This window comes from Grammomys surdaster, unplaced genomic scaffold (assembly GCF_004785775.1).
Source record: "Grammomys surdaster isolate TR1022 unplaced genomic scaffold, NIH_TR_1.0 125688, whole genome shotgun sequence".
NCBI classification, from domain to species: Eukaryota; Metazoa; Chordata; class Mammalia; order Rodentia; family Muridae; genus Grammomys; species Grammomys surdaster.
In genome coordinates this window covers 2,379,094-2,402,695 of record NW_021620524.1, presented here as the reverse complement: position 1 = coordinate 2,402,695, position 23,602 = coordinate 2,379,094, and the positions used below count along the sequence as shown (strand labels likewise).

Below are 23,602 nucleotides of genomic sequence, written 5' to 3'. Positions count from 1 at the left end.
ATGGTGACACATACCTATAACCCCAGCACTAGGAGTTTAGGACTCAGATCATCATCAGCTACACAGCAAGTTTGAGGCCAGTCTCTGGGCTACATGAAAACAAAACTCATATTCTCATAACAAGTAGATGTTTATGTAAATAAATGTTCACTTTAAAGTTGAAAGAAAAGCCACATGAGTAAAGGCACACAGTTAGCCATCTCCTCCAAGTATGTCAGTCTAGAGGTCCAACACCAGCATGTACTTTTATCTCTACGTATCTGGAGGCATGTAATGGCACATTTTACATTCATCGGCTATTTGTGTATGGTGCACTGGATTGCCTCTTGATAGTTTTTGTTTATTTGGGGAAGGGCTGCTTATCTTCTTTTTAATTTTTCTTATATGTATTTGTGTGTTCTGCCTGCACATAAGTCTGTCAACACTCTAATGGCTGATTCCCCGGGGAGGTCAGAAAAAGGATCTGACTCCCTGGAACTGGAGCTATAGAGATGGGGTGAGTCACCAGGTGGGTGTGGAGAATCATTCCCAGGCTCTCTGAAGAGTGGCCAGTGCTTGTAACTCCCAAGTCATCTCTCCAGCCCTGGCTATTTATCTCTTAATGGTTTGAAAAGCTCTTTTTATAGAAAGAAACTAACTTTTCTCTGTATTACAAGTGTTCTCAACCTTTTAGTTTTATGAAGTAAAATCTGATAATTTTTCTTATAAAGTGTCTACAGGCAAAAATACAAGCAAGAGTCTGCTTTATTATGTCTAGTTTATAGAACAGCCCTCTGAAGGCAGGTGGTGACGGTGCACACCTTTAATCCCAGCATTAGGGAGGCAGAGGCAAGCAGATTTTTGTGAGTTCAAGACCAGCCTAGTCTGAGTTCCAGGACACCCAGGGTTACACAGAAAAAGCCTGTCTTGAAAAAACAAAACCAAAAAACCAACAGCCCTTGAGCCTGGGGTCCCAGACCGGCACAGGAGCTCAGCCAGCCCTTGGCTGACCTAAGATTCTCAGCATATCTGGTCTTGGCAAACATCTTGGTCCACTTGAACCAGAAAGCACAACCACTGGCTGGGTTACACTGGCGATGTTAAAATCTCTCTTGTTCCTTGACTTCACAGCCTCAAGGACACTCTCCTAAGTTACATGGAGACTAAAGACAGTGACATCCTTCCAGAAGTGGAGTCCCAGTTCCCAGAAGAAATACTCATGTCCAGCTGCATCTCAGTATGGAAAACAGCTGCTACACGAAAATGGGACCGGCAATCAAGGTAGAGCAGCTCAGCCTTCAAACCTGGCTGGAAAGAAAGGTCTTCTCCACCTCCCTCCACAGCTGCGAGTATGGGCTGTGGATTTTGTGTGAAGGAAAGTGTGGGCACAGACTGGATTCAAGGCCTCCATGCAACGTACAATGTGATAGCTTTCTGAAAGCCAAGCTGTTTCTGGAACATGTGCCTATTCCAAAATTTCCTTAAGTATGATGAAAGGAGATTGTCAATCAACTGCCTCCTGAACATTCCAGAAGGAACAAGAGAACTGCAGTAAGGTAACACCCAATACTGATCCTTCTTCAGATTGCCAGCCTCTTACCTCATATTCCATGGCCACCATACTGCATAAAGAGAAAAAACTCAGGGTAGTCAATTTATTTTTTTTTCTATTACTTACGTATAGAAGAATCTCAGGTTATTCTTTCTTCCAGTCCCTTACTTTCTAAGTAGTATACACACATCTCTTGGTTTGCAAAATGTATGGAAATTGACACACTAACTCAAGGAAATCCAAGGTGCTGAGAAAAGCTGTAAGGCCTCATGAACAAGAGCTAACGTAAACCCACCATGAGTCACTGCCAAATGCTCACTGAGAACACTGGACAGAGAGTGAAGGAGGATGAGTACACTGGAGAGCCAGAACTAGAGTGGGTGGTAGAGAACTTGCCTACCATAGGAAAGCCTTGGGTTCTCACCCCAGCCCTGCAAGTGAGAATAGGGGCAGACAAAGTAAAATAATCAACTAATGGCCAAAGCACTTTCCAGTTCGCATGTCTTGAGATTTCAAATGAAGATGTGTTAGTGTAAGCCCTGATCAGAGGTATCTGGGAGCTGGGAACATGGCTCAGGCAGACCCCTTGTCTGGTATCTGTGGTGCCCTAAAGTCTAGTTCCTAGCACTGTTAAAAAGAAAGGTATTAGGAAGTACTGTGAAGAGTTGCTGATTGTCTAGCTGTCCAATAAGCATGCAATGTGATCTTAGCTTCCCTGAGCACACAAATATATGGCCCTTTCTTTGAGTCTCAGCCAAGGCTGAGTACAAACCAGTTAAAGAGAAAGCAGGAAAAGAGCCCCCAATCCCTCAAACACCGTCCTTCCTCCCATCTCACTGTAAGCACCTTTGGTCCCCTAGATCCCTCTGGACTAACCCTACTCCTGGCAACTCACCACCATCCACAGTGGTGTAAGAACAGCCAGTGTTTACAAGTTAGAAGTCATTTCCTTCACAGACTCAATAAACTTGAACTCTAGGGCCCATGAACTTTGAGCATCCATGGACTCAGCCCTACCAGCAGGAGGTGTATCTGGAACCATGCTCTGACATCCTCCTCAAGTCTGGTGTGGGCACCAGACCCTGGCAGTAGCTCAGTTCACACTCTGCACTTACAGCAATGGTGACCTTTTATTCTAAACTATGAGAGCACTTGTCCTTGGATGTCTGTATCCCAGGGCTTTGGGGGTACAGGGCTTAAAGAACTTGCCAACTTGGCCTTGGAACTCCTGTGACCCATCAGAGGGCAGCTCAGCCCCACACTTCCTGCTGAAAGGCCCTTTTTGGCTTTGGACTAGGCATTACTTTTTTTTTCTGTTATGAAGAATTTTTAATTAAGATGTTTTATTTTGTATGCTATGCTTTTAAAGTCATAACTGCCTTTTGTATTACCCACTGTATCTGTACAAAATGCAGAGATCTAACACTGGCAAAGTAAACTGCATTGTGTTTGCCATACCTGTTTTAATAAACTTAAACTTCACAGCTAAGCGTCCTGTTTGGGCTGGGGAGATGACTCAGTGACTAAGGGCACTTGCTGCCAAGCTTGAAAACTTGGGTTCAATCCTTGGGACCCGTGGTAGAAGGAAAGAACTGTTTTCTCCAAGCACTTGCATGTCTGTGCACAAGTACATGCACACACAGAGTTTCTTTCATTAAAAAAATTAATGGATTTAATTTTTTTTAATCCTTTTGAGGATTTAAATCCTTTTGAGGGCAGAGTTTACATTTATGACAGACAAGCTTTTAGAAATGGTTTTGGTTTTCTGTGGAAATGTTCCTGCTGTATTATCCAGAAGGGTTCGGAACAACCTACACTCTAGATGAGCACATGGGGTGATACGTTTTCTTCCTCTGAACAAAGAGACAGCAGGACTCTTGTTTATGCTAGAGACTGCAATACTCAGAGTCTTCTGCCAGAAGGAGCCTCAGTGAAAATATCGACCAGCAAATGAAGATAGCTGACTTCAGTGAATCGGGCTGTGGATAAGAAGACTCCTTAGGAATAGGAAATACAGGCAGGGAAGTGAAGCACTCATTCAAATTCCATGCCTTTCCTAAACCATTGTAAGATTTGCTGTTTGTTAACTGACGTAGTCATGAGCTCTTTCATCTAACAGAAAGTTCTAATGACAAACAGTCACCACGAAGAAAGCAGTGGTTCAGAGGGCTCAGCCAGGATACACAGTGACCCAAGTGTGGGTGCCCCAAGTGTACCAGGTATGAGCAGGAACATCTCTCATGTGGTGGTGTTGTGGAATTTCCTGGAGAGATGTGAGCAAACATCTATTCACCCCAACAATAAATTGACCACAGAAATGACTCCAACCTTAGGTACAGGCCACAGGTGACTCAAAGGCTGAAATGCTCAAGCCTGCTTGGGTAGCAAGTTACCAAAGTTGCACCCTGGGGCTCCCTGACCAATTTATAGCTCCACAAGTCTTTCCTCCCCCAGCAATTGCTTACTGCCTATATAACCTAGGAGACAGTCAATAAGTCTTGGGAATTCTGGGTTTTCATACCTAGTAAGTTTCTCCTGGGTCTCACTCTGCCTCTCAGGAGCCAGTGTTTCAGTTAGGAGCAAATATCTCTACAGCAGATGGATAGTGTTGAATGTCAGGCTGCAGAACCAACTGAAGAGGTGATGGCTGGCCCCAGGAGAAAGCCAGAAGCTCTGAGCTGAATACCAAGTAAGTAGTGACCAGCATCTATACTGCATTCTGCACTTTTCTGCTTTGAGTTTGCTACATAAACCTTGGCACAAGCATTCAGAATCCCTTAAGGCACCCCACGCTTGGGCTCTTCCTGCTGTGCTTCCCTTCCCACACAGTATATCAGTATCAGTGTTCCTTTCAATCAACACCTCATCTATAACTTCCTCAGCATCCACAACCTCTGCCCCATCTCCATTGGTATGAATGGCTTCCCAAACACCAAACCCTGACCACTCTCCAACAAAGCCAGGCCAGCCTACCTGAGTATGCGTGTTGCCTCTCCTGTCCACAGGCTCGATGACAAATGGCCAGCCATGTGGTCTCTTTAAACTGCAGTTTCTTCCTCTGCAAAATGCTTTGCCGATCTGTAAAGCAACACAGGGCAAATAAGCAATAGCACAGTGGCTGGCGCACAGTGAGCTCTGGAAAAACTCGGCTGGAAACCTGCAGGCTTTCAAGTCCCGTCAGCTGTGTTACAGGAAGCCTTTCCCAAACCACAAGCTCTAGTTTGGTCTAATCTACTCTTTTATACTTTCCTCTTGAAATGTATATACACAACGTAGCTATACACTTCTCTAAATTCTCCTAGGACTGTAAGCCAACTGCTACCTCAACCTTAGCTGGCGCACACACTCACCACACTCACACACTCACCTGCACACTCCCCACACTCATCGAGCTCACATCTTGGGACATTTATACCTTTGTTCCCTCTGCCTGCCATATTCATATTCATATTCTTTCTTCTTTGTCCTTTGCCTGGATGATGATGAATTCTAGTCATTTTCATCCATTACCTCACTCATCCCCTTCCTCCCCTACTGAAACCACCCATCCCAACAAGGGTCCTCCTACTTCCCTTTGTCTTTCATGTGTGTGTGTGTGTGTGTGCACGCGCGCGCATGCGTGCACGCGCGCACACGTCCCACTGAGTTTAGTTAGAGCTGCTTGCATGAGCATGGGTGGGAGGTTACTTACTGCAACACAGGTAACAGTAGTGACACCACCAAAGAAAGTGACAACCCACCCCACAGTAACCAGTAAGTCCTTCAGGATGCTGCGACAACTTTCAGGTCTCCCAAGCTCCCAAGTCTCACACAGGCATGCCCGACTCCAGTTCAGAGTCCTCTTCCCATATGTATTTATGATTTTCCCTCGAAGCAGCACACCACAGTTGTACATACTCTCCCATCTTCTTGTTCTGGACTCAATGCCAGCGTTTACCCGAACTCAGAAGGAAGAGAGCCCTGAGGAACTACTACTGGGAGCCCAGTAGGTCTACGAAATAAAATATCAACCACCTATTTCTAATACCAATGAAGGTACCTTAGATACACTTAAGTTTACCAGATCATAGAAAAGTAGAGGTTGTGAACCCCAGTCCTTCCGGCTGGTACCTGCTTGCCTAGGCTCGTTTGTCTTAAGGGAAAAGCAAACAAACAAAAGCCTACAATCTAGAGCTGCAGAGCTGGTTCAGCACTTGGCAAATGCCTGCTGCTGTTTCAGAGGGCCCAAGTTCAACTCCCGGTAGCCATGTCAGGAGGCTCACAGGCTCCTCTAACTCCTGGTTCCAGAAGAAATCTAACTCTACTGGTCTCGTCGGGCACCTGCACTCATTACACAGACATACAAGAATAAAAATAAGATAAATACTGAAGAATCTATGCTGCAAAGGTGTCTCACGTTTAGAGAGAAGGCTTTCTGCTCCGCAAGCGCGTGCCCATACGCAATTGTGCCGATGTGCGGACTCGAACCTGGCCTCAGAGCTACAGAACCTGCAGTAGTGGAACCGCGTGGCCCCACGGCTAGGGGGTGTGTGTGCGAGGGATGCCACTGCTGGCTAATCTTTTCAGAGCCGGGCCGAGGCTGCCTGAGAGGGCTGGAGGCGCCAGGTAAGGCACAGAGCGGGGCTCGCATTTCCAAAACCCGAACGCCGACCCACCTACCGGAGAAGGGACGCCGGCGTCTCAGAGAGTCGCGCGGGAAGAAGCCGGCGCTCGACGCCCAGCACTGCGGTGACAGCGGCCCCTGGTGGCGGCGACATCAGCTGAGGCGGAGGGACGCGCCGGCCAAGGCTAACGGCTCGGCGCGGGCGCTCCGGAAGTGACGTCCTCAACGCGTCGCGGCTCTAACCATGGCTCACACGGCCGCAGAATGGCCGCCAGAGGAAACCCTGTCGCTCTGGAAAGGGTAATGGGGTCCGGGATGAGCATTAGCCAAGGGGATGGGCTTCACCAGTGACCTTCCGTACTCACAGCCACTATGGCGGCTGGGAAACTGAACCTCGGTGCTGTAACACAGGCCGACCCGGGCCGCCAGCTGCCGGAAGTTGCTGCCTGCCTTTGTGGGCGTGGTCCTCGTTTCCGGTACCGGGGATCCGGTCGCCTAGCGCTTTTCTTTCTCATTGTGGCTTGACGGGCAAAAGGAGAGAGGGATGGCTAGGAGGGAGGACGCCCGGAGGGTCGCGCTCTCCCCATGAGACCTGAGCCCGTTTGATGTTCGTGTCCTATTAGGGAACAAGCCCGGCTGAAGGCCCGCGTGGTGGATCGGGACACGGAGGCCTGGCAGCGGGACCCCAGCTTCTCGGGCCTGCAGAAGGTCGGAGGTGTGGACGTGTCCTTCGTGAAAGGGGACAGTGTCCGGGCTTGCGCTTCCCTGGTAGTGCTGAGCTACCCAGAGCTCAAGGTAACCCGGGTGGGATGTTGAGCCCCATGCAGTTCGATCGTAGGCAGAGCCAGGGTACAGTTTCGTAAAATTTACTTTTTAAAAATTCTCCCCCCACACCGTGTTTTTTATAATTTTTTCTTTTTCTTTTTTCTTTTTTCTTTTTTTTTTTAATGCTAGGAAGCCGACTCAGGCCCTCGAACATGTTAGGCAAGGGATTGATACACATCCACTTCATTTGTAGAATTTAATGTATAGGTTGGAATGTCTTTGAAGGAAATTTTTTTAAAGCAAAAAGCTGAGGAAATGTGGGCACCAGCATGCATGTGGTGTACATGAACTCCAACGAGTCTACATATCTCTACACAAATGGTTAATTAAAAGTAGTTTCTAAAGGATCAGCAGACAATTCCAGGTCTGGTTGCTGTGTTTCTGATCAGATGGGAGGGTAGCTTGGGACTTGGAAGCCCAGGAACCTTAAAGTTCTGAGGGAAAAAAGTATCCCAATGGAAAGGCATCCGGAGACACAGGGACCCAGGAACCACATAGCTCTGAGGTGGGACAGTGTCCCAATGGAAGGGCAGCCTGAGACACGGGAGCCCAGGAACCACACAGCTCTGAGAGGAGGCCTCAGAGGCCTTGCAGCTTCCAGGGGAGGGTCAACTGCTGTCATAAGGAGCTGTCCATGGTGGTGACATGGTGGAGCTAAGTTGAGGAGCTCAGGAGCCTCAGCCCCATTCCTTCTCTGCTTCTCTCCCTTGTTTCTTTTCTTCTTGGCTTCCTCTGACAGGAGAGTTACACCAGGTAGGAAGTCTCAGGAAAGGGATTTATTGGAGGGAGGAATCCAGGAGGATGGAGTAATCCAGGGATGGCTGCCCTCTGCTCTCAGGAGCAGACAGCAGGAAACTGAACAAAGGGGCAGTGCTTTTATAGGATTTATGAGGGGACAGAGCTTCTCAGGGCAGAAATTTCCAGAGTGATGATTTGTAGGATCTCAAGTCCTGAGGTTGGGGAGGGCTCAGGGATTAGTGGGTTTTCCTGTTCAGGATTTGGTGGGTTTTTTTCACTCCCTTTTCCCTGTATTAGGACTCATGGGTGGGAAGTCCTTCCTGGTGGCAGCCAGCTTTTGTTGGGGCACCATCTCTGAGGCTACTGGGGAGGCTGGAGAGGAGGTGCTACCACTGTGGACAACTCTGGTAGTGGTGTTTCATCAAGGCTGTAGGCTGAGGCATGAAAGAAGGTGTCACCACCATGGACAGCTCCTTATGACAGCAGTAGGCTGAGGCAGGAAAGGTGTGCCACCGTTGACAGTCCCTGTGATGGCTGTGGGCTGAGGAGATGTCATGATGCCTCCATTTTGACAGGAGCCACCATTTTGGACAGCTCCTGTGGGAAATTTTATAGCTGCAGCAGTAGCCTGGGTCAGGAAGGAAGGGCCTTGCGCTGTCTTGATGGCTTTTTGTGGTGCACCTCTCAGGGACTACGATTGTCATCTTGGGTTGCTTACCTCAGTGGCACACAGCACACACCACAGGTTTCACAAGCAGAAAGTCTCTGCTTTCTCAGACCCCTTGCTTTTCATCTTGTCGCACACAAGTTTTTAAAGTTATTTTTAATCTTTTGAGTTAAAATAATTAAAATGTTTTTCAGTCAGACATGGTTACACACACCTTAATCCCAGCAATTGGAAGGCAGAGACAGGTGGATCTCTGAGAGTTCAAAGCCAGCCTGGTCTACAAAGTGAGTTCCAAGACAGACAGGACTACACAGAGAAATTCTGTCTTGAAAAACCAAAATATATATAAATTTTTTTCCATATGTGTTTATTATTATACTTGTTCATATTCTCCTCATTCAGTACTCCCCAGTCTTCCTCCTGATCCCATGTCTCCCTCTTCAGGGCTTCCCCTCTGCCCTTTGCATGTGCCACAGTCACCCCTTCCATAGACTACTTACCTGTTTCTTCACAGGCCCCCGCCTCAAGGGTTGTTCTTTGTCTCCAGGGATAAGAGCGAAGTTTTTGTACAAAGTAGTCATGATCCAATCACAGGCCCTCTTAAAACTTCCTGCTTGGCATGACGGCACACACCCCTGTAATCGTGGCACTTGAAAGCTACGGCAGGAGGTGCACAGCTAAATCTCAGCCTGGGCTACATGAGACTCTGTCTTAAAACAACAGCAAAAAGACCTCAATGTCCTCCCGTGATCTTTGGTTAATAAAGTTCATACTTGTTAATGTGACTTAGAGGCCGGCCTCTTGGGCTTTGTTGTGTGCTTAGGACAAGCCTGACAGCTCACCTTCCGCCACTGCCTTCAGCACTTCCTAAACACTATTCTTCAGAGCTTTAAATCCTTCATATGGTTCTGGCGCCCTTTCTTTGTAGGCATGCCTTCTCCCCTAGAGTGGTCCTCACCTGTCTGGCTCCCACTTCCTATAGAGCCCAGGCTAGACATTGCTTAGTCTAGTGAGCCTCCTCCATCCCACAAACCAGGGCTGTCTCTCAGCACCCTTTCCCAGCCTCCGGTCGGGTAGAGCCGACTGCCTCCGGCTGGGCCACTTGTACATGAAAAACTGGAAGGTCCAAGATGAGGTAGTAAGATGAGACTGTGAGGTTCTGAGAGTTTCAGATACAGTCAAGCCCTTCTCGGTTCTACTGTTGTGGGGTAGTCACCAGAGAAGACTGCTCGGACAGGGGTTTAAGCCATTAGAAAGTATTAGCTGGCTGGCCTCTACACTGGATGTTTGGGATCCCAGTGTAGCACTGAGCCTTTCTCAGCATGAGAAAGCACGGCTTTGTTTAAAGCACAAAAGCGGTATTCTGGGTTGATATACTTCAGTTAACAAGAACAGTCAGAAGTGGAGCTACAGAAGTTAAAAAGCAAGGTTAGTTCACTTTGAAACTTTCCCAAAACTATATGAACACTGATGGATTAGGCCTTTGTTTTAGTTTTTGCATCTTGCGCTGTCTACATGCTGAGTTTTATAGCCTAAATGGCGTTGTCTTCATGGAGTCAGCTGTGCTAAGGTCTGGGGGCCTGTTAAACTTCCTGTGTCCTCTCATGTGATTTAGTCACCTCACAAGTGCTACTCAGTTCTTAATACCATCACCTCGTTTGTTAAAATGTCGGCATATGGATTTAAAGACCATAGCAACCCCGACCCTCTCCTTTGTCATACCAAAATGAGCTTAGCCCGTCTCTCTCTCCAGAGTGTAAATCCTGATGGCAGGAGTCACGACTTGCCCTTGTATATGTGAGACACTGAGATCCTCTCTAAATTGATAATGTGCACGCATGAGCAGTCCGCCTGTGGTTTCTCTACAGTCAGCTGCTCAGCGAGCCTTGGCCACACATCAGCTTTAGTGCTTCCCATCACCAGTATCCCCAAGTGAGGTGGCCTGGACGGTATAAGAGAGTCAGCTCAGTGAGTAGTGTTGCTCCATGGTTTCACCTCAGTTCCTGCTTGAGTTCCCAATGACAGTGGTGGACTGTGACTTGAAGGTGTGTAAGTTGACATGAATGAAGCCTTTCCTCCCCAAGTTGCTTCCAGTCTGAGTGTTTTATCACAGCAACAGAAAGGTAACTAGAATAGGATGACATTAATGCCAACTGTTAAGAGTCGTATAGGAAGGGTTTGTGGTGGCGCACACCTTAATCCCAGCACTCGGGAGGCAGAGGCAGGCAGATCTCTGAGTTCGAGGACAGCCTTGTCTACAGAGTGAGTTCCAGGACAACTACTGCTACATAGAGAGAAGTCTTGTCTTTTAAAAAACAACAACAACAAAAAAAAACCCAAACAGTTGTGTAGGAAGTAACTGGTACAGAATGCCATCTTCCAGCATTTCCCCTGTGCAATCTCAAACTCCCTGGCTTGTGGAGCCCTATTTAGTTTAGTGTCCCTGCTGTCATAACATTTCCCTCCCATGTGAACCTCCTGAGCAGCGATCCATCTTCCCCCCTGACTGAGGGCTCTTGAGAGCAGTGCTATGCCACAGTTGCGTTGTAGCCTGGCACCGAGCAGAGCAGCTGTGCCTGCTCATTCAGTTAGCATTTGCTTCTCTCAGTCTTTAAGTCAGGAAAGAGTTTTGGAAGAGTGTGACCCATTGGTTCCCAGTTGCCTGACTATGGCTCACCTGGGAGTGTGTTTAGAGACACAGATTGCATAGGCAGGCTCCTAAAGGATGTCGATCAGGGGTTACTAAAGCACATTAGTTACTTACGCGTGACCGAAGCCACATAAGGATTGATTTTGCTCATGGTTTGAGGGTGTGACAGGGAAGGTGTGGCTGCAGGCATGTAAGGCTGCTTGCATGCTCACATCCCAGCCAACCAGAAAGCAGAGAAAACGGAATGCTAGTGATTAGCGCTCACTCCTTTTATTCTATGGGACCCCCGCCCACGGAATGGTGCCGCCCGCATTCAGGGTGGAGCTTTCCTCTTGAGTTCTGAAAATGTTCTCACAGACATATCCAGAGGTGTGTCTTAAGTGATTTTTAAAAATTATTTTATGTGTATTTTGTCTACATGTATGTCTGTGCATTGTGTACATGCCTGATGTCCATGAAGACCAGAAGAGGATGTTTGATTTCCTGGAACAAGAATTATAGACAGTTGTCAGCCTCCACGTGGGTACTGGGAATCGAAGCCAGGTCCTGTGGAAGAGCAGCCAGTGCTCTTAACCATCATCTCTCCAGCCCCTCTTAAGAAACCAGAGTCACCACACTAAAGCTGAGCATGGTTTTGAGAGGGCGTGACTGGTGTCTAGGACTAGGCTAATTTGTGGGATGGAAGAGTTGTTCTAAAATTAGATTTAGGGGCCTAGAGAGAGTGCTCAGTTGTAAAGAACACTTGCCGGGTTCAGTGCTCAGCACCACATGGCATCTCACAACCTTCTGCAATTCTGGGGAACCCATGGCTCTGTTCTGGCCTCCATGGCCACCACACATGGTGTGCTTACAGGCATGCAGACAAAACACTCATACAACAAACAAAATGTGTAAAGTTAGATTATAATGCTGTGGAAACACCAGAGCTCACTGAGTTACACACTCCTGAGGTTTTAAAATATAAAGCTGTTAAATACCATTCCAGAGCCACAGCCCATTTACGGGGGAAACCCATCTCCCACAGCAGGTTCCCCATAAGCTAACCCTGCTTGGAGAATTAATGGTTCACCTTCAGATGGTCAGGAATTCTTTCCTCGGCGTCCTTGACAGATGGCAGCCTTATGGGCTAGCTCCTCCCATAGCTGGCCATCTGTACCCAGTGTGTCCTTTTCCGTGTGAAGAAGAGACTTCTCTGTCTGAAGTTTCCTCATGAGTGCTGTCCTGACAGCAACACCTAGAAGGAAGGAGTCTTTCCCTGCCCTCCTACTGTTGCTGCTTCCTGTTTGCTTGCTCCTGAAGGCCACAGTAACTTGCGCTGCCTCAGTTGCTGGAGGCCCCTAGTGATGCTGTCAGCAGGACCCATCCCTGCACCTCACACCTGACATGCCTACATAACTAGATGCAGTCATCCAGCAGTTACAGGTCCCCCAGTGCAACAAGGTTCACATGAGTCCCTGAATCTCATGTCCATGCACATCTGTGTAAGTTGAGCTTGAGACACTGTAATCATATTTTGGCATTACAGTATGATAGCAAACCTCCCCCTTTCCCTTCACACTCTGCAAACTCTCCCGTTTACCTCCTCACTGCTCCTGTAGAATGTTACCTGCACGTGTGTGATTTCAGGGTTGACCATTGGTTAATCAAAGAGGTGCTCTTCCCCAGAGCAGACAATCTCCTGCTCCCGGCATTCCTCAGTGGCCCGTAGTTCTTTGTCTAGGGCTGAGGTCTTCTGACCTCTCCCCTGTCCCTGTCGGCATGTTTGTCGGTGTCATCCACATGCAGGTCATTTAGGCAGCCGTGTGGACTCACGGCTGCAGCTTCTGACATTCCGAGGAGACACAGTCTCACAGCAAACACATTCCTCTGGCTCTTACAGGCATACCACCCGCCATTCTCAGTGGTTCACGAGCCTTAGGGGCGGGAGCTGTTGTGGGTGTGTCTCTGTTGGGCCTGGGGTCTACAGCACTGCATTTGGATCAGTTGTACTTGTCTGTAGTGGTCTCCATCCTTTGCTGACAGATTCTGAGTGAACACCTCATTTTGAGTCATTGCAGCTTTGAGAACTTTATTCCTGACTCACTGGTGAAAGTGTTAAGAGGCCAAGCCCCAGCACCCAGTAGCCCTTTCTCTAGGCGCACTTAGATACAGATCCAGCCCCAGGGCCCCTTGGGAATTATGGTCTGGAAGCTCTCATCAAGAGCCTGGGTGTGGGAGGCTTCTAGAGAACATGGACACAGTAGGAGTAGGTCTGTACAAGAGGCCAGCGAGGCTGGTAGAGGCCCACAGCCACTACTCTGTGCTGTGTGCTGAGCCGTACCCTAAGCCCCAGAGTGATCAGTTGGAAAGCTGGCCATCTTCACATGATAAGGTACTTTTAGTTTGAAAACTAGTCTTTTTGCCAGGAAGACCCTGGGTTGTCCCCAGCTCCTCCTGAAAGCCATCTGGTCCCCTACTTCCTCCACACCTCCTCACAGAATGCACAGGGCCTACTGTCCTGATCTCTCATGGGTTTCTCCATTCTTTGGGGCTCTGTTCTTGCAGTTTGCCTGGCTCCGAAGGCATTCTTGCCCATCTCCAAACTGTTCTGAAGATTTCAGAACCCTGTCCTACTTGCCTGGCCTTTCCCCCATGGTTCTTCTGAGGCATATTCAGTACTGCCAGGTTCATAGCATACTCATCCGGGGTCTTCTACTCTGAGCCTTCAGCATCCCTGCAGGTGGTCAGCTCACATTGACAAGGAATGAGCCAGGAGTACAAGGAGCAGGTCGGCCTGAGGTTGGCCATCACCTCAGCCAGGCTCCTGAAAGAGATGAGATTCAGGGGTGATACTGCTCCTCATACACACCAGGCCCTAAGGGTATTCCCTGCACACTAGATCTTGGGAGCTCTCATCCATACCAGGTCCCATGCAAGCACCTGTAAGATGAAATTTAAGTTCATTCTCCAGCACCCACTTGTGGGTGGATCATTTTACCATGTCTTTCAAACCCTGGGCTCGTCCTGGCCACATGTGGAAGCCATGAGTGGGAGGCAGAGGAATGAAATGGAGCAGGTGGCTGCAGCTGACATCTGACCTGTACCTGTACCTTGCTGTCAGGTGGTGTATGAGGACAGCCGCATGGTTGGCCTGAAGGCCCCCTATGTGTCAGGCTTCCTGGCTTTCCGAGAGGTACCTTTCCTGGTGGAGTTGGTACAGCAGCTGCAAGAGAAGGAACCAGACCTCATGCCCCAGGTAGGTGCCTCCTGAGGTGAGGAGACCCCCTCTGCTTGTGCTTAGGGAGGGAAGGTCCCCTCAGGCCACTGCCACCCATAAAAAGAAGGGGGTAAGATTTCCAAAACACAGGACCCCTGTCGCCATCTCCCCTTCTTGCTGCTCCAGTACAGTCCAGCTGACTGACTCCCCTGTGGCTCTGTAGGTCCTTCTTGTGGATGGAAACGGGGTGCTTCACCAACGAGGTAATTCTCCTAAAAGAGTCAGATGGGTGCCGTGGGAGGGTAGAATGGTTTCCACCCAGAAGGGACCTTCCTCTCACCCCACCTCTATGTACCCACTTGCCTCCCACGGTACCCTACCCTGGTCCATCCCCAGTACCTCATCTAGGCTGACCCAATGACTAAAGAGTCACAGGACTGAGCTCAGGTTACCTCCATTCCCACACTGGCTCTGAGCTACCTGTCAGGCTCTGTCCCTGTGCATGCCAGGGCACTGTGTCCTGAGAAAGAGTACAGTGGCACACTCAAGTAGGGCATGAGGGAGCTATTGGCCTTCATAGCCATCAGGAACGAGAGGGGTCTGATTAGAAACCATGGGCCTGGAGCTAAAGGATAGGCACATGCTAATCTGGACAGCAGTTCTGGGCCAGCAGGCCACTCCTGGGTATATGTTCCCAGCCACTGCAATCCAGGTGCCCTGACAGAAAGCCCAGGCCATAGGGGACAGGTGCGGAGGCCTGAGGACAGCCGTAGATGGTTGTGAAGTGTCATGAGGGTTGTGTGCCTTAGCTCACCTGTGCTGTCAGAGGCTTCCCATACCCTTCCTGACACTGTGCTGTCAGGACAGAGTCCTCATTCACAGCACAGTCAGTTTGGCCCAGGGGTCTGTGTCTATAGATGAGAGATTGTGGTTGGTTCCCATCCCGTCCCCACCACCCTACTCTCCCCTGTTGCTACCTTTCAGGCTTCGGGGTGGCCTGCCACCTTGGCGTCCTTACAGAGCTGCCCTGCATCGGGGTAGCCAAGAAACTGCTGCAGGTGGATGGACTGGAGAACAATGCCAAGCACAAGGAGAAGGTGAGGAGGGCTTTGGAACTCCCTGTGACTGTAACCATTGTGTGCTTGTCTTAGCCCTGGGGCCCATGGCTTGGCTACCTCTTGGGGCCCCTCAGATCCAGCTGGCCTGCTGGCACACTCCTCACGTCACTGGTATCTTGCCCAGAAGCAGACCCACTTTTCCCTGGGCAGTTCAGAGCAGTGGCTCACAGCTCTCGGAAGCTTCCTGGGCACCTCCCACCGTGTTTGCCTCCCCTACTTCCTTGCCTCTGCCAGTACAGCTCGCACTCAGGTCCATACCCTCCAGTCCCTGGGGACAGGCTTTCCAGATTTCCATCTCACACTCGTCACCTTCTTCTCTCCACGGTGTTCACAGCCGGCCTGCAGTCCCTGCTTACTGTGGTGCCCGACTGTGACCCTTGCTCTACCTCCACTGCGCCATTTTCCACTCAGAATCCTTCCTGTGGACGTGCCATCCTCATCCAGGGGAAGCCATTGACATAATGTCTATCCCACGGGACAAGTTCCAAGAGACCTGACCGGCTCTTTCCTAGCTCCGAGGAGCCTGTGTAGAGAGTGAGTTATGTGTTGAGCTGGTGGAGTGGAAGGGCCCAGGTCCACATGGCAGCCTGCTGGAGCTGGTCCTCCTCCACCCAGAAGACAGGGGCTGTGAGTTATGTGTGCCAAGCCCCTAGCTGGAGAGGAAGCATTCAGGAGGTGGCAGCTTCAGCCTGGACATGGACTACTGTGCCCAGTATCACCTGTGTGCCCTCTGCCTGCCACTTTGGGCCTTGGCAAACAACAACCCTTTTTCTAAGCCCCAGTTACCAGGGAGATGGAACCTCATGACAATGACCTCAGCACAGTCACCAGCATACCAGTGTGGCCTCTGAGGTGCAGCCCTGTGTGGGGGTGGGAGGGCACCTGACCAAATGAGGCCCTTGCATTTCTGCTTAGGCCTTTAAAATGAAGTTTGCTGGGCTGGGGAGATGGCTCGAGAGTTAGAGTACATCCTGCTCTTGCAGTGGACCCAAGCTGGGCTCCCAGCACCTGCGTGGCATAGCTGACACGTGTCGCTCCAGCTCCCAGCAATCTGATGCCCTGGCTTCTCTGAGCACCTGCCCTCACATCCCCCACAGACATATACACACGCTCTGTTTTTAAAAATAATCTTCTAAAGGATCAAGCGTGCCCTCAGCTGTTTGAGAAGGGACAGTGGGTTGAGGGATAGCTCAGTCAGTAAAGTGCTTGTCTTGCGTAGAATGCTTGAGGTTGATTCCCGTTAGCCGTGTGAAAAGTGCTGAGCATGGCGGCCCATGCTTGTTATCCCAGCATCAGAAGGGCAGAAAGGCCTCTTGACGACCTCCCGGCCAATAGGAGGCTCCTTCTCAAAGACGTGAAGGATGCTCCTGAGGAGGACGTATCCAGCCGCCTGCACTTTTGCCTGGGATGTGTTTGTTTGTTGTGTTGGTAATTATTTAAAAGCGGCCTCTGGTTCATCCGACTATCTAAGCTGCAGCAGCTCTGCCTAGCCCAGCCACCATGTTTCTCGGCCTGAGGCCTCGTGCACGCTGCAGCTAGAACCAGCCTGCCAGAAACACCAGCCCTGCCACCCACTAGATGCCAGCGTGAGAGATGTCTCTGCCAATTTTCCACGCTGTCTCCACAAGGCTAGGCATTGCCCAGACCATCCCACCATCCATGCGGGCCCAGTAAGAGAATGAGACTCTAATTCTTATAGATTAATCAAAGGCTTTATATGTTTGATAATGATTAATAACAAGATGCCCATACAAAGAGAGTTGTATCCCAATTAGCTAACCTAATTATAAGTTTATAAATTGTTCCCCACGAGTGCTTTCCATACCTGTGTGGTTCTCCATCCTCCTACATCTCTGCCCTCTCTAGCTCCTCCTCTTCCTTTTTTCTATTCCTCTCGTAACTCCTCTTCTTCCTCTCCTTACTCCTCCCACCGTAGCTCCTCCTACAGTTTGTTACTTTGTGAGATGGAGGTCTCACTATGTAGTCATGTCTGGCCTCAAACTCACAGAGCTATGCCCTCTGCCTTTCTGGTGCTGGGACTACATGTGTGCACTAGCATTCCTGCGATACACGTTTTTAAAAGGTATTTTTACAGTTTTTTTTCCTCTGTTTTCCAGATTGTGCTCCTGCAGGCTGGGGGAGACACATTTCCTCTGATAGGCAACTCTGGAACTGTCCTAGGAATGGTGAGTGGCCAGAAAGCTGTGCCCTGTCCAGACGCGGGGCCTACTAGGCCATGCCACAAGGTGTAGCCCAAGGCAGCTCGTGCAGACATGCACTTTGTGCTGGCTGGACCCTGTTCCCTGTATATCCTGCGACCAAGCAAGGGATGCTGTGTCACATTCTCCTCTGGCTACCCTCACCCCATGTGCCACCTGAAGATGCCCAAGGGCAACAATCCCAGAGTCCTTGCACCCTGCGAACTCCTTCCTGCCATCCAGGACATCCTCAAAGCCTCAGTCCTGAGGCTGGTCCTGCTCCACTGGAACATTGCTTCATCCATGCTTGCCCTCCCTCCATCCGCAGGCTCTGAAGAGCCATGACCATAGCAGCAAGCCCCTCTACGTCTCTGTGGGCCACAGAATAAGCCTGGAGGTCGCTGTGCGCCTCACCCACCACTGCTGTCGGTTCCGGATCCCAGAACCTATACGCCAGGTATAGGGGTTTGGCGTGGGAGTCAAGGGAGTGGGAAGGACTGACATTGCCACCTAGTCTGTCTTAGTTTGTCTTTTATTGCTGTGAACAGACACCATGACCAAGGAAATTCTTATAAAGGCAATCATTTAATTGGGGCTGGCTTACAGGTTCAGAGGTTCGGTCCATTATCATTTTGGCAGGAAGCATGGCAGCATCCAGGCAGGCATGGAAGGCAACTGCTTCCAGGCAGTTAGGAGGAGGGTCTTAAAGCCCACACCCACAGTGACACACCTGCTCCAACAAAACCACACCTTCTAATAGTGCCACTCCCTGGGCCAAGCATATTCAAACCACCACACAGTCTCACTTGGGGTGGGTCTCTGCAGGGATCTGAAGACAGATTCCCAGGCCCTTGGGAAGAGAGCCTGAAGACAGGATCAGTGGGGCACAAACTTTGGTCAGAGGTTCTCACGGGGTCGTTCTATGCCTACATCGAGGAGGCTTGTGCTGGTGCCAAAGACACCAATTGGGACCCCAGACCATGGCTCTGCCAGACACCTATTACCTAAGCTGCTGTTTGCTGAGAGGCTCAACACTGATAAGCCAGGCATCTCACCCTGCAGGAAAGCAGCATGCAGCTGGGATCCCAGCATGCACCAGGCACTTTTCTACATCACCTGTTGCGTGATGGTGCCTGTCCAAAGAGGCCCCTAGGTTGAGGACCCCGGTAAAACCACTCTTTAGAGGAGGCTGGGACAGTCCAAGCTCTGGAAAAGCCCTATCAAAAGCCCTGGTTCAGGAGGAATTTGATGCATTCAAGCAACTCAGCCAGAGCAGGGAGGCAGGAAGCGTCCGATTCCAGCTTTAGGACAGTTTTTCAGGCCACAACTCCATTCCTTCTGGAGGCTGTGAGGTCTTTGGGATGTGTGAAGGAGGGCATGCAGCAGAGAGGCTACAGGCTGGACTCTGCCCAGAGCCTGCCTAGACTCAGCCCTCAGGAGAGCTGCAGATGCACAGGATGGCCTCCAGGGGGCAGCAGCAGGCCGTGCCTCCTGTGATGCTCATCCCCGCTCCTGGAAAGGCTGCCCACTCTCCGTGGCCTCTGAGAGTGAGTGGGCTCTTGTCATCCCCGGGGAAGGCCCTCTTTTACCTAGTCCTCATCTGGGGTGTTCCTGCAGTTACAGGTGCAGTGGTCGCCCAAGCCTGTGAGTTGTGTCCCTAGCCCCAGAAGGCCTTTCCCCTTCCATCTTGGCAGTCTAATGAGAGAAAGCCACTGTACCACCCTCCCTTAGCACTCGCAGGCCTGTGCTGTGCAGCCCCAGACCTGTTTTTCCCCCCCACCCCCTGGTGTTTCTCAGAGTTACAGTGGTTTCTGTCCTAACAAGTAAGGGGTCAGCCTCCTGCAAAGCACCTTGAATACTAGAAGCCAGAGCATGTCTGTCACAAGAGAGCCTGCCCAACCCTGGGCACACGCAGAGCAAGCCCATGATGGCGTACCTTGGGAGCCCAGGTTTACAGTGAAGAAGGGAATAAGGCTTTGTCCTGCCCAGCAGGACTGGCTGTGGCTCTTAGCCTATGTTCTTTCCCCTGACCCCTCAGCAGAGCAACCTCCCAACAATTCCACTAATTCCACTTCCCCAAAGTTCTCCAAGAAGGAGTTGGTGCCTGTCTCTAGGGTCTTCCTTCCCTCTGCTCTGGTAATACCCAGACTCTGGGACAGCCCAGTAGGACTATTGGTTTCAGGTCCTGCCTATCAGGACATCCCACCTGCCCACAGCCTACTTCTCTTAGCTGAAGAGGAGCTGTCTGCACGATTAGCTGTTGCTGTCTGTGAGTCTTGTGATCCCAAAGCTAAGCTAAACCCATCTTAGCTGGAATCAGGGGCCTCCTGAGGCCAGGCCCTTAGAAGTGGTTCTGGGGTATATGTTCAGATCTGAGTCCCTCTCCATGTCCCTACCTATGGTCCCCAAGCCCTTTTTTATTATGGTAACTTGTCAAACTTTCTGGAGATGGACAGGTGTCACAGCTGACACCCATCAGAGGGACAGCCAGAGAAAACAAACAGCTGGTCTGTGAGTTAGAGAAGAGGGCTGAGCAGCCTAGAAAAGCAGGAACTCTGGAGCCAGGACCTTCAGCCTAGTCACCTTAGCCCCAAGGGTCTCAGCATCTCTGTCGACTACACACTGGTGGGGCTGGTATCCCCAAAGGACATGATGGGCCTGTGTGGGCTGTTTCTGGAAGTGTAGAACGTGCTTCCAGGCTGCTACGGATGGGAAGACATGCCCAGGGCCTGGCTACAGCTGTATCTATTCTTCAGGCTGACATCCGCTCTCGAGAGTACATCCGGAGGACTCTAGGACACACTGGGGGGTCTCCTGCACAGAGAAAGGACAGGTGAGTATGGGAAGGATACCCTCCATGGGCTGTGTGTGAGCCCATCATGTCCTTGATGCAGGATTGTAGCTTAGGGCACAGTGTGAGGCTGGGTCTGGTAGGGAACACAGGGAGGGAATCCCTCAGAGGAGAGTAGACTTCAAACCTAGTAGGAACTCTCAAGAAACCCCACTCCTGCCGGGCGGTGGTGGCGCACGCCTTTAATCCCAGCACTTAGGAGGCAGAGACAGGCAGATTTCTGAGTTCAAGGCCAGCCTGGTCTACCAAGTGAGTTCCAGGACAGCCAGGGCTACACAGAGAAACCTTGTCTCAAAAAAAAAAAAAAGAAAGAAAAAGAAACCCCACTCCTATGGCTCAGCTGGCCCAAGGCCCACCTCCAAACATGGTTGCTATCCTAGTTAGGGTTTCTATTGCTGTGAGGAAACACCATGACCAAAAGCAAGTTGGATAGAAAAGGGTTTGTCTTAAACTTGTATGTCACTGTTCATCACTGGAGGGAATCAGGACAGGAATTCAAGCAGCACAGGAACCTGGAGGCAGGAGCTGATGCAGAGGCCATGGAGGGGTGCTGCTTACTCATTTGCTCTCCCATGACTTGCTCAGCCTGCTTTCTTATAGAACACTGAACCACCAGCCCAGGGATGGCCCCACCCACAGTGTGCTGGACCCTCCCCCACCAATCACTAATTAAGCAAACGCTCTGCGGGCTTGCCCACAGCCTGACCTTATGGATGCGTTTTCTCAGCCGAGGTTCTCTCCTGTCAAATGACTTTCGCTTGTGCCAAGCTGACATAAAACCACCCAGTACAGCTGCCTCGCCTTTTCTGGTCCACTTCATCTGTCCAGAGTTCCAGACCAGGTCTCCCCAGAAAGGGCATGACCTTTTGGAGTCAGGCGTGGTTCTGTGGTTTACCACATTTCCTCACATGCCTGTCTCCCCATCACAGGAGTTCTGTCCTCCAAGCTCTGAGGTAGAGGGAGTCTGTTGTCAGTCGGCACAGTCTCAGCTAGGAACACAGGGCTGGCATGAACTCTTTACACAAAGTGGTCTTAATAGAACAGGCCTTATGGAAATCTTGCCAAGAAACAGGTACTGTGGTCCCATCTCCTAGATGAGGAAGCTGAGGCACAGGGCATCAGCAACAGAACATGGTACCTATGGCAGCTTCAGTTTAGATCCCTGCCTGTGGAGGTGTGCCTCAGCACCCAGGTAAAGACACAGGCCCTGTCTTCCTTGGTGTGTGAGTAGTTAAGGGATGTGCCTCTCGTGCTCCTTCCCCTGAGCTGCGGGTAGTCCTGGCCCCCTGCCCTGCTTCACAGTTGAGCTTGGCCAGCCTGAGGGTAGAGTATACCTGTTCAGTTGAGGACTGTCTGCCTGTCCCTCTATGCTGGGCCCTTCATCAGGCCTTCCTGAGACTCCTGGAGAACAAGGGGACTTCTGACACCCAGGCTTCTTATGTTGCCTGTTTCTTGATGTCATTACCAGGAGCCAGAAGGAGCAGAGGCCAAATGCATGCCCCACAGGAGGCCCAGGAGCACCTGCAGATCAAGGAAGGCCTCCCGAATGCTATGGCAGAGGCTCCAGCACAGACCTGAAAGACCCTGAGCCAGGCTTCCAGGAGCAGAAGGACCAGCAGATGGAAGGAATGGGGCATCATGAAGACTCAGACCTCTGGCCTCCTTCTCCAGCCTCAGTCCAGCCACCACCCTGAGAAGATCTCTAAGAGCAGTGGGAACCTCACCCACAGCCACAGGGAGAGTACCATGACCCAGAGGCAACAGTGGCTGAAACTCCAGAAGGATGCAGCAGGCTTAGTCCAGCTTGGGCCAGTGGCTGCCAGCCTCCTCCGTCACTGTCTAGTCAGTGTGGTCACCATGCCCCAGCAGGACCACATTCCAGACCAGGAAGCACACACAAGCACCAAGAGTACATGAAGGACTTCAGGCCTCGGGTGCCCAGAGGCCCTGCAGTTGGCAGCCTGTGCCAGCACCTGCAGCTCTGCCCTTCCCCTCTGCCGAATACAGACCTGGTTCTGGCTTCACGGCTTTATCCTCGTGGGTCACTCTTACTTGACCATGCCAGCCACAGTAGACTGTCATTGGTGGGTATATTCAGGCTGCAGCCCCCAAGGTGCCTATCCATAAGCCTGCCTGCTGCTGAGCATGAGGGACCTGCAGTGGGAAAGCCTCAATCCTGGAGCAGGCTCAAGAGTAGGCGTTGGGGAGTCAGCTGCACAGAGGGTGCCAGATGGGAAGCCGGCTGAGGCCCATGGTGAGAAAGCCCCAGGCTCGGCTCCTCACTCCTCTTCCTGCCACCCTCTCACCAGAGAGAGCGTCAGAATCCCCTCCCACTGAGAAGGCGGGTCTGCTCTAGACCGGTGGCTTCTTGTCTAGGTGGCCTTGAAGGTGTTGCTGAGGCAGGCCAGCAGCATGGCTGCAGTACCCTGTCGACCCACCCACATTCTAGGTTCACTAGAGTGGCAGCTGAGCTGGGGCACAGAGATGGCATGCCTGTGACACATCTCCTGCCTGCACCCTAGTCCCCCCCCCCAGACTCCCTGGAGGAGAGGTGACAGATGGTGGGTGAAGCTAGCTGCCAAATCCTGTGGCTACCCATGGGGCGTGGTCAGGATGGGCTGAGGGTCAGTGATAGAGGAAGGGCAGAGGGGTGGCTCTGCTAGGATACCCAGGACCATTTACACTCAGCAGGACTGCCAAGTCCCCCTCCTAAGTCGTTGGTAGTGACTGTCAAGACCCCTTGGGGTAGGTCTGCCGCTGCAGCTCATTCCCACTCCCTGGGGTTTCAAGTTTCAGATATAAGGAAGATACATATGTGGTTCTGTCACCCAGTAAACGAGGTGTGGGGCAGAAGGAGGCAACCTCCTCACCACACACCTGGTGTGGAGGCCAGCCTCCATGGACAAGAGCCCCAAGGCTACCCAGGGTGTCTGATCAGAAAGGCAATCCTTGTGGTGTTCACATCCACACACTGGCCCTTCCTGGTCCCTCACAAACATTCTGCACACACACACATACACGCACGCATACACGCATGCTTCATGTTCCCTGGCATTCCAGTGGAAGCCAGAGCTGGAGGGCCTGCAGCTGGCCCCACCATCTGCCTCCCTAACTTCCAGATTCCTCCTTCTCAAGCCCTGTCAAGACAGAGTTGTGGAGCGGGATTTGGGGGCGGGGGAAGCAAAAGACTGAAGCTCAACCACAGTGGCTAGAACCCTCATGCAA

The 23,602-nt window shown here is 50.9% G+C and overlaps 1 protein-coding gene across 2 annotated transcripts; it reads left to right on the top strand.

Moving 5' to 3' along the window:
- Nucleotides 1–6,376: 6,376 nt before the first annotated feature.
- On the top strand, nt 6,377–22,409 carry Endov (endonuclease V). 2 transcript variants are annotated; one of them, XM_028787913.1, is made up of 9 exons: nt 6,379–6,434; nt 6,758–6,929; nt 14,115–14,249; nt 14,434–14,473; nt 15,195–15,307; nt 17,446–17,514; nt 17,855–17,983; nt 20,283–20,359; nt 21,846–22,409. In XM_028787913.1, the coding sequence occupies exons 1-9, from the start codon at nt 6,379–6,381 to the stop codon at nt 22,069–22,071; spliced, it is 1,017 nt and encodes a 338-aa protein (XP_028643746.1). In that variant the 3' UTR covers nt 22,072–22,409. The 2 variants fall into 2 exon arrangements, with proteins under 2 accessions (XP_028643747.1, XP_028643746.1); XM_028787914.1 differs by lacking the exon at nt 6,758–6,929 and having other exon boundaries at nt 6,377–6,434.
- Nucleotides 22,410–23,602: the final 1,193 nt, after the last annotated feature.

Bases quoted from the DNA above. Each gene is read 5' to 3' on its own strand.
- Endov (XM_028787913.1), top strand. From the start codon at position 6,379: ATGGCTCACACGGCCGCAGAATGGCCGCCAGAGGAAACCCTGTCGCTC. The intron at 15,308-17,445 runs GTGAGGAGGGCT...TCTGTTTTCCAG, and splicing joins ATGCCAAGCACAAGGAGAAG to ATTGTGCTCCTGCAGGCTGG. The intron at 20,360-21,845 runs GTGAGTATGGGA...TGTCATTACCAG, and splicing joins CCTGCACAGAGAAAGGACAG to GAGCCAGAAGGAGCAGAGGC.